Genomic DNA, 11,840 nt, shown 5'->3' with positions numbered 1-11,840 from the left:
ATGGGTGAACAGGGAGTAGAGGAGAGGGCTGAGCACGCACCCTTGTGGAGCCCCAGTGTGGAGATGTTGTTTCCTACCTTCACCACCTGGGGGAGGCCCATCAGGAAGTCCAGGACCCAATTGCACAAGGTGGGCTCGAGACCCGGGGTCTCGGTAAGCAAATTGGAGTGGGTCTAGGGTATCAGGTAGGGTGGAGGTGATATGATCCTTGACTAGTCTCTCAAAGCACTTCATGATGACAGAAGTGAGTGCAATGGAGCATTAGTAATTTAGTTCAGTTACCTTAGCTTTCTTCGGAACTGGAACAATGATGGCCCTCTTGAAGCATGTGGGGACAACAGACTCGGATAGGGATTGATTGAATATGTCCGTAAACACACCAGCCAGCTGGTCTTCACAAGCTCTGAGGACGTGGCAAGGAATGCCATCTGGACTGGCAGCCTTGCGAGGGTTAACGCATTTAAATGTTTTAGTCCCGTTGGCCATGGAGAAGGAGAGCCCACAGGCTTTGGTTGCGGGCCGTGTCAGTGGCACTGTATTGTCCTCAAAGCAAGCAAAGAAGTTGTTTAATTTGTCTGGGAGCAAGACATCAATGTCTGCGACGGGGCTGGTTTTCTATTTGTAATCTGTGATTGACTGTAGATCCTGTCACATACATCTCGTGTTTGAACCGTTGAATTGCGAATCTACTTTGTCTCTATACTGATGCTTTGTTTGTTTGATAGCCTTGCGGAGGGAATAACTACACTGTATAGCTGCACTGTTTGTATTCGGTCATGTTTCCAGTCGCCTTGCCATGACTAAAAGCCGTGGTTCACGCTTTCAGTTTTGCTCAAATGCCGCCATCAATCCACGGTTTCTGGTTAGGAAAGGTTTTAATAGTCCCAGTGGGACATCTTCAATGCACTTGCTAATAAACTCGCTCACCGAGTCAGCGTATACATCAATGTTATTGACTGAGGCTATCTGGAACATATCCCAGTCCACATGATCTAAGAAATCTTGAAGCGTGGATTCTGATTGGTCAGACCAGCATTGTATAGACCTGAGCATGGGCGTTTCCTGTTTTAGCTTCTGTCTATAGACTGGGAGCTGTAGGGCGGGGAGGGCTTTGTATGCATCGCGGAATTTAGAGTAGCACTGATCCAGAATGCTACCAGCTGGTGTCGCGCATTCGATATGCTGATAGAATCTAGGAAGTCTCAGGTTAGCTGTGTTAAAATCCCCAGCTACAATAAATGCAGCCTCAGGATGTATGGTTTCCAGTTTACAAAGAGTCCGGTGAAGTTATTTCAGGGCCGACGAGGTGTCTGCTTGGGAGGGGATATACAGGGCTGTGACTATAATCTAAGAGAATTCTCTTGCAAGATGATGCGGCGGCGTTTGATTGTAAGGAATTCTAGGTCAGGTGAACAAAAGGACTTGAGTTCCTGTATGTTGTTGTGATTACACCATGAGTCGTTAATCATAAGGCATACACCCCCGCCCGTCTTCTTACCAGAGAGATGTTTGTTTCTGTCGGCACGATGCATGAAGAAACCGGGTGGCTCTACCGACTCTCACAAGATGTTTGAGTGAGCCATGTTTCTGTGAAACAGAGAATATTACAATCTCTGATGTCTCTCTAGAAGGCAACTCGTGCCCTAATTTCTTCCACCTTGTTATCTAGAGATTAGACATTGGCGAGTAATATGCAGGGAAGTGGTGGATGGTGTGCTCGCCTTCTGAGTCTGACCAGTAGGCCGCTCCGTCTGACTCTCCTGCGGCGACCGTGTTGTTTTGGGTCGGCCTCTAGGATAAGATCCCATGTCCAGGGTGGAGGTCCGCACAAAGGATCCACTTCGGGAAAGACATATTCCTGGTCATAATGTTGGTAAATTGACATCGCTTTTATATCTAATAGTTCTTCCCGGTTGTATGTAATTACACTTGAGATTTTCTGGGTTAACAATGTAAGAAATTATACATAAAAAAACTAATAACTGCATAGTTTTCTAAGGACCTGAAGAGAGGCGACCATTTCTGTTGGCGCCATCTTGCAATTGACCAGATTCGGCCAGATTGATATGTCCGTAAACAGACCAGCCAGCTTGTCTGCGCATGCTCTGCGGATGCCGCTAGGGATGCCGGGTTAACGCGTCGGTTGCACTATATTATCCTCAAAGCGGGCAAAGATGGTGTTTAATTGGTCTGGAAGCAAGACGTCGGTGTCCGTGACGTGGCTGTTTTTCCATTTGTAGTCCGTGATTGTCTGTAGACCCTGCCACATACAGCACGTCTCGTGTCTGAGCCGTTGAATTGCGAATCCACTTTGTCTCTATACTGACAGTTCGCTTGATTGATTGCCATGCGGAGGAAATAACTACACTGTTTGTATTCTGCCCTATTCCCAGTCACCTTTCCATGGTTAAATACAGTTTTGAGCAAATGCCGCCATCTATCCACGGTTTCTGGTTATGGTAGGTTTTAATAGTCGGTGTAGGTACAACATCTCCCGTGCACTTCCTTATAAACTCACTCCCCGAATCAGCGTTTAAGACTCTGAGGCTTCCCGGAACATGTCCCAGTCTGCGTGATCAAAACAATCTTGAAATGTGGATTCCGATTGGTCAGACCAGTGTTGAATAGTCTATGAAAGACTATGGAAAACTATGAGACTATGGAAGACTATGAGACTATGGAAGACTATGAGACTATGGAAGACTATGAGACTATGGAAGACTATGAGACTATGAGACTATGAGACTATGAGACTATGAGACTACGGAAGACTATGAGACTATGAGACTATGAGACTATGGAAGACTATGAGACTATGGAAGACTATGAGACTATGGAAGACTATGAGACTATGGAAGACTATGAGACTATGAGACTATGGAAGACTATGAGACTATGAGACTATGGAAGACTATGAGACTATGGAAGACTATGGAGACTATGAGACTATGAGACTATGAGACTATGAGACTATGGAAGACTATGAGACTATGAGACTATGAGACTATGGAAGACTATGAGACTATGAGACTAAAAGACTATGGAAGACTATGAGACTATGAGACTATGGAAGACTATGGAGACTGAGATGAGACTATGAAGAAGACTATGAGACTATGGAAGACTATGAGACTATGGAAGACTATGAGACTATGAGACTATGAAGAAGACTATGAGAATGAGACTATGAGACTATGAGAAGATGAGACTATGAGACTATGAAACTATGAGACTATGGAAGACTATGAGACTATGAGACTATGAGACTATGAGACTATGGAAGACTATGAGACTATGGAAGACTATGAGACTATGGAAGGCTATGAACTATGAGACTATGAGACTATGGAAGACTATGAGACTATGGAAGACTATGAGACTATGAGACTATGAGACTATGAGACTATGAGACTATGGAAGACTATGAGACTATGGAAGACTATGAGACTATGGAAGACTATGAGACTATGAGACTATGGAAGACTATGAGACTATGAGACTATGAGACTATGAGACTATGAGACTATGAGACTATGAGACTATGGAAGACTATGAGACTATGGAAGACTATGAGACTATGGAAGACTATGAGACTATGGAAGACTATGAGACTATGAGACTATGAGACTATGAGACTATGAGACTATGGAAGACTATGAGACTATGAGACTATGAGACTATGGAACTATGAGACTATGGAAGACTATGAGACTATGGAAGACTATGAGACTATGGAAGACTATGAGACTATGAGACTATGAGACTATGAGACTATGGAAGACTATGAGACTATGGAAGACTATGAGACTATGAGACTATGAGACTATGAGACTATGAGACTATGGAAGACTATGAGACTATGAGACTATGAGACTATGGAAGACTATGAGACTATGAGACTAAAAGACTATGGAAGACTATGAGACTATGAGACTATGGAAGACTATGAGACTATGAGACTATGGAAGACTATGAGACTATGGAAGACTATGAGACTATGGAAGACTATGAGACTATGAGACTATGGAAGACTATGAGACTATGAGACTATGAGACTATGGAAGACTATGAGACTATGGAAGACTATGAGACTATGAGACTATGGAAGACTATGAGACTATGGAAGACTATGGAGGACTATAGAAACTATGGAAAGACTATGGAAGACTATGGGACTATGAAAGACTATGAGAAGACTATGGAAGACTATGGAAGACTATGGAAGAATATGAGACTATGAGACTATGAAGACTATGAGACTATGGAAGGAGAAGACTATGGAAGACTATGGGACTATGAAAGACTATGAGAAGACTATGGAAGACTATGAGACTATGAGACTATGGAAGACTTTGAGAGACTATGAGACTATGAGACTATGAGACTAAGATTATGGAGACTATGAGACTATGAGACTATGAGACTATGAGACTATGGAAGACTATGAAGACTATGAGACTATGAGACTATGAAGAATATGAGACTATGGAAGACTATGAGACTATGGAAGACTATGAGACTATGGAAGAATATGAGACTATGAGACTATGAGACTATGAGACTGTGAGACTATGGAAGACTATGAGACTATGGAAGACTATGAGACTATGGAAGACTATAAGACTATGGAAGACTATGAGACTATGAGACTATAAGACTATGAGACTATGGAAGACTATGAGACTATGGAAGACTATGAGACTATGAGACTATGAGACTATGAGACTATGGAAGACTATGAGACTATGGGAGACTATGAGACTATGAGACTATGAGACTATGGAAGACTATGAGATTATGAGACTATGAGACTATGAGACTATGAGACTATGGAAGACTATGAGACTATGAGACTATGGAAGACTATGGAAGACTATGAGACTATGGAAGGCTATGAGACTATGAGACTATGAGACTATGGAAGACTATGAGACTATGGAAGAATATGAGACTATGAGACTATGAGACTGTGAGACTATGGAAGACTATGAGACTATGGAAGACTATGAGACTATGGAAGACTATAAGACTATGGAAGACTATGAGACTATGAGACTATGAGACTATGGAAGACTATGAGACTATGGAAGACTATGAGACTATGGAAGACTATAAGACTATGGAAGACTATGAGACTATGAGACTATGAGACTATGAGACTATGGAAGACTATGAGACTATGAGACTATGAGACTATGGAAGACTATGAGATTATGAGACTATGAGATTATGAGACTATGAGACTATGAGACTATGGAAGACTATGAGACTAGAGACTATGGAAGACTATGGAAGACTATAGAAGACTATGGAAAGACAATGGAAGACTACGGAAGACTATGAAAAGACTATGAGACTATGAGACTATGGAAGACTATGAGACTATGAGACTATGGAAGACTATAGAAGACTATAGAAGACTATAGAAGACTATGAGACTATGGAAGACTATGAGACTATGAGACTATGGAAGACTATAGAAGACTATGGAAAGACTATGAGACTATGGAAGACTATGGAAGACTAGAGAAGACTATAGAAGACTATAGAAGACTATGAGACTATGGAAGACTATGGGACTATGAAAGACTATGGAAGACTATGAGACTATGAGACTATGGAAGACTATGAGACTATGGAAGACTATGGAAGACTATGAGACTATGGAAGACTATGAAAGACTATGGAAGACAATGAGACTATGAGACTATGGAAGACTATGAAAGACTATGGAAGACTATGAGACTATGGAAGACTATGAAAGACTATGAAAGACTATGAAAGACTATGGAAGACTATGGAAGACTATGAGACTATGGAAGACTATGAAAGACTATGAAAGACTATGGAAGACTATGAAAGACTATGGAAGACTACGAGACTATGGAAGACTATGGAAGACTATGGAAAGACAATGGAAGACTACGGAAGACTATGGAAGACTATGAGACTATGAGAAGATTATGGAAGACTATGAGACTATGGAAGACTATGGAAGAAAATGAGACTATGAGACTATGGAAGAATATGAGATTATGGAAGACTATGAGACTATGGAAGACTATGGAAGAAAATGAGACTATGAGACCTTGGAAGAATATGAGACTATAGAAGACTATGAGACTATGAGACTATTGAAGACTGTGGAAGACTATGAGACTATGGGACTATGGAAGACTATGGAAGACTATGATACTATAGATTAAGACTATGAGATTATGAGACTATGAGATTATGACTTAGACTATGAGACTATGGGATTATGGAAGACTATGAAAAACTATGAAGACTATGAGACTATGGAAGACTATGATACTATGAGACTATGGAAGACTATGGAAGACTATGAGACTATGAGACTATGGTAGACTATGGAAGACTATGGAAAGACTATGGAAGACTAGAGAAGACTAGAGAAGACTATAGACGATTATAGAAGACTATGAGACTATGCGACTATAGAAGACTATGGAAGACTATAGAAGACTATAGAAGACTATAGAAGACTATGGAAGACTATAGAAGACCTGTGAGAAGACTATAGAAGACTATAGAAGACTATGAGACTATGGAAGACTATAGAAGACTATAGAAGACCATAGAAGCCTGTAGAAGACAGAAGACTATAGAAGACTATAGAAGACTATGAGACTATGAGACTATAGAAGACTATAGAAGACTACAGAAGACTATGAGACTATGGAAGACTATGAGACTATGGAAGACTATAGAAGACTATAGAAGACTATAGAAGACTATAGAAGACTATAGAAGTCTATAGAAGACTATAGAAGACTATAGAAGACCATAGAAGACTATAGAAGTCTATAGAAGACTATGAGACTATGGAAGACTATGGAAGACTATAGAAGACTATGGTAGCAGGCATGTTCTCACAAAACAACAACAACTACAGCATCTCTGTGACAGTAATGGTGATTGGAAGAGAGCCTAATCAATTGATAGATGAACCTTGTAATGGTGGAGAGTGTACTAGGCTGACTAATACACTGCGTGTTCCCTGATAAAACGACATTAGCCCCTGGAAAACCCGTCTTAACTAACTAGCTCATCAATTGAGAATATTCTATGATTTACAGGGCCGGTTACTCAGACACATACTTAAGACCTAGTCCTGGACTGGAAGAATCGACTTCCAACACTGTGGCTTGATATACAGTGAGCTACGAAACTATTGCATATGCATCCAAAACATTTGTCGAGTCACAAGCTTGTTGTAGTCAGTGAATGCTAGAAATATGGGACAAAATACTTAACTGTTTACTACTTTAATACACATAAATAGACTAAATGTTTCGGTCCATATACAAATTTAATGTAATTTCAAATTCAAAGTTCTGGAAGTATAGAGACAACAAAAATCTAAAATGTGTCACTGTCCCAATACTATTGAAGCTCACTGTTCAGAAAATCAATCCACAATGTAAGAACATGTCTTTCAAATGAAAGTAAAGGATGTATTTCAGAGAAGCAACATGTTCAGTGTTGAATACCCAGGTTATTACAGACTGACTCCTAGTACTACAGTCTTACGAAACCTCAGACACTGAAAAGGCCTCCGCTTGCAGAATCTAAATGACTGTAATCACAGGATAAATGGAAATTAGCTGTATTGCAAAGAGGTGATGGAAGGATCCCCGTACCCCAAAATCTCTGTTTTACCCACTACCCTAATACACCTCTCCCCTCTAACCACTGCTAATACACTGTGTTCCTCCGGTCACTGCACCTAACCCACACCCCGTCACTGCACAATACTCTCTCCACTGCACTGCGCAGTACACTGTGTCTTCCTCACTTCAACTGCTAATACACGTGACATGCACTGCACAATCTCCACTTTCTCGGTCTTTCTCTGCTGTCTGTTCTCCATGACCAAACTGGCCTTTGTTTTGTGGTCGGTCACTGAACTCCTTTACAGTTCATTTTAAAGCTAAAACCATCGAAATCAATTTATGATAATGAGCTCAAATCCAGTCAGTTAAAGAAATAACTGTGAAAAATTCAACTGAAAAAATACACGTAATGAAAAATAAATTGATTTACTGCACTGAGCAGCTAATACACTGTGTTCCTCTCACTCACTGCACTGCTAATACACTGTGTTCCTCTCACTCACTGCACTGCTAATACACTGTGTTCCTCTCACTCACTGCACTGCTAATACACTGTGTTCTGCTCGGTCACTACACTGCTAATACACTGTGTTCCTCTCGGTCACTGCACTGCAAATTCATTGTGTTCCTCTCGGTCAATGCACTGCTAATACACTGTGTTCTGCTCGGTCACTACACTGCTAGTACACTGTGTTCCTCTTGGTCACTGCACTGCTAATACACTGTGTTCCTCTCGGTCTCTGCACTGCTTATACACTGTGTTCCTCTCACTCACTGCACTGCTAATACACTGTGATCCGCTCGGTCACTGCACTGCTAATACATTGTGTTCCTCTCGGTCACTGCACTGCTAATACACTGTGTTCCTCTTGTCACTGCACAGCTAATACACTGTGTTCCTCTCGGTCACTGCACTGCTAATACACTGTGTTCCTCTCGGTCACTGCACTGCTAATACACTGTGTTCCTCTCGGTCACTGCACTGCTAAAACAATGTGTTCTGCTCGGTCACTGCACTGTTAATACATTGTGTTCCTCTCGGTCACTGCACTGCTAATACAATGTGTTCCTCTCGGTCACTACACTACACTACTAATACACTGTGTTCCTCTCGGTCACTGCACTGCTGATACACTGTGTTCCTCTCGGTCACTGCACTGCTAATACACTGTGTTCCTCTCGGTCACTGCACTGCTAATACACTGTGTTCCTCTCGGTCACTGCACTGCTAAAACAATGTGTTCTGCTCGGTCACTGCACTGTTAATACACTGTGTTCCTCTCGGTCACTGCACTGCTAATTCACTGTGTTCCCCTCGGTCAATACACTGCACTGCTAGTACACTGTGTTCCTCTCAGTCACTGCACTGCTAATACACTGTGTTCCTCTCAGTCACTGCACTGCTAATACACTGTGTTTCTCTCAGTCAATGCACTGCTAATACACTGTGATCCGCTCGGTCACTGCACTGCTAATACATTGTGTTCCTCTCGGTCACTGCACTGCTAATACAATGTGTTCCTCTCGGTCACTACACTACACTACTAATACACTGTGTTCCTCTCGGTCACTGCACTGCTGATACACTGTGTTCCTCTCGGTCACTGCACTGCTAATACACTGTTTTCCTCTCTGTCACTGCACTGCTAATACACTGTGTTCCTCTCACTCACTGCACTGCTAATACACTGTGTTCCTCTCACTCACTGCACTGCTATTACACTGTGTTCCTCTCACTCACTGCACTGCTAATACACGGTTCTCCTCTCACTCACTGCACTGCTAATACACTGTGTTCCTCTCACTCACTGCACTGCTAATACACTGTGTTCCTCTCACTCACTGCACTGCTAATACACTGTGTGCCTCTCACTCACTGCACTGCTAATACACTGTGTTCCTCTCACTCACTGCATTGCTAATACACTGTATTCCTCTCGGTCACTGCACTGCTAATACACTGTGTTCCTCTCGGTCACTGCACTGCTAATACAATGTGTTCCTCTCGGTCACTACACTACACTGCTAATACACTGTGTTCCTCTCGGTCACTGCACTGCTAATACACTGTGTTCCTCTCTGTCACTGCACTGCTAATACACTGTGTTCCTCTCACTCACTACACTGCTAATACACTGTGTTCCTCTCACTCACTGCACTGCTAATACACTGTGTTCCTCTCACTCACTGCACTGCAAATACAATGTGTTCCTCTCCCTCACTGCACTGCTAATACACTGTGTTCCTCTCACTACACGCACTGCACTGCTAATACACTGTGTTCCTCTCACTCACTTCACTGCTAATACACTGTGTTCTGCTCGGTCACTACACTGCTAATACATTGTGTTCCTCTTGGTCACTGCACTGCTAATACAATGTGTTCCTCTCGGTCACTACACTACACTACTAATACACTGTGTTCCTCTCGGTCACTGCACTGCTGATACACTGTGTTCCTCTCGGTCACTGCACTGCTAATTCACTGTGTTCCCTTCGGTCAATACACTGCACTGCTAGTACACTGTGTTCCTCTCAGTCACTGCACTGCTAATACACTGTGTTCCTCTCGGTCACTGCACTGCTAATACACTGTGTTTCTCTCGGTCAATGCACTGCTAATACACTGTGATCCACTCGGTCACTGCACTGCTAATACATTGTGTTCCTCTCGGTCACTGCACTGCTAATACTATGTGTTCCTCTGCACTGGTCACTACACTACACTACTAATACACTGTGTTCCTCTCGGTCACTGCACTGCTGATACACTGTGTTCCTCTCGGTCACTGCACTGCTAATACACTGTGTTCCTCTCGGTCACTGCACTGCTAATACACTGTGTTCCTCTCGGTCACTGCACTGCTAAAACAATGTGTTCTGCTCGGTCACTGCACTGTTAATACACTGTGTTCCTCTCGGTCACTGCACTGCTAATACACTGTTTTCCTCTCTGTCACTGCACTGCTAATACACTGTGTTCCTCTCACTCACTGCACTGCTAATACACTGTGTTCCTCTCACTCACTGCACTGCTAATACACTGTGTTCCTCTCACTCACTGCACTGCTAATACACGGTTCTCCTCTCACTCACTGCACTGCTAAAACACTGTGTTCCTCTCACTCACTGCACTGCTAATACACTGTGTTCCTCTCACTCACTGCACTGCTAATACACTGTGTTCCTCTCACACACTGCACTGCTAATACACTGTGTTCCTCTCACTCACTGCACTGCTAATACACTGTGTGCCTCTCACTCACTGCACTGCTAATACACTGTGTTCCTCTCACTCACTGCATTGCTAATACACTGTGTTCCTCTCGGTCACTGCACTGCTAATACAATGTGTTCCTCTCGGTCACTACACTACACTGCTAATACACTGTGTTCCTCTCGGTCACTGCACTGCTAATACACTGTGTTCCTCTCGGTCACAGCACTGCTAATACACTGTGTTCCCCTCTGTTAATGCACTGCTAATACACTGTGTTCCTCTCACTCACTGCATTGCTAATACACTGTGTTCCTCTCACTCACTGCACTGCTAATACACTGTGTTCCTCTCGGTCACTGCACTGCTAATACAATGTGTTCCTCTCGGTCACTACACTACACTGCTAATACACTGTGTTCCTCTCGGTCACTGCACTGCTAATACACTGTGTTCCTCTCGGTCACAGCACTGCTAATACACTGTGTTCCTCTCTGTTAATGCACTGCTAATACACTGTGTTTCTCTCGGTCACTGCACTGACTAATACACTGTGTTCATCTCGGTCACTGCACTGCTAATACACTGTGTTTCTCTCGGTCACTGCACTGCTAATACACTGTGTTTCTCTCGGTCACTGCACTGCTAATACACTGTGTTTCTCTCGTCACTGCACTGCTAATACACTGTGTTCATCTCGGTCACAGCACTGCTAAAACACTGTGTTCATCTCGGTCACTGCACTGCTAATAAACTGTGTTTCTCTCGGTCAATGCACTGCTAATACACTACGTTCATCTCAGTCACTACACTGCACTGCAAATACACTGTATTCCTCTCTCTCTACTCCCCCCATCCTCCTCTCTCTCTCTACTCCTCCCCTCTCTCTCTCTACTCCCCCCATCCTCCTCCTCTCTCTCTACTCCCCCCATCCTCCTCTCTCTCTCTACTCCCCCCTCCTTGGGTCGGCAGGGTAGCCTAGTGGT

The 11,840-nt window shown here is 43.0% G+C and overlaps 1 protein-coding gene across 1 annotated transcript in view; it reads left to right on the top strand.

Moving 5' to 3' along the window:
* The window catches only part of LOC135530036 (octapeptide-repeat protein T2-like), a 45,935-nt gene continuing 34,095 nt past the window's right edge, over window positions 1–11,840 (top strand). Inside the window, exon 1 of the mRNA XM_064958433.1 lies at window positions 1–153. Coding sequence (XP_064814505.1) covers window positions 1–153 — 153 coding nt within the window. The remainder of the gene's footprint in view (window positions 154–11,840) is intronic.

Source organism: Oncorhynchus masou, chromosome 5 (assembly GCF_036934945.1).
Source record: "Oncorhynchus masou masou isolate Uvic2021 chromosome 5, UVic_Omas_1.1, whole genome shotgun sequence".
NCBI classification, from domain to species: Eukaryota; Metazoa; Chordata; class Actinopteri; order Salmoniformes; family Salmonidae; genus Oncorhynchus; species Oncorhynchus masou.
The sequence above is the reverse complement of the archived record's forward strand: the minus strand, read 5'-3'. Positions and strand labels throughout refer to the sequence as shown.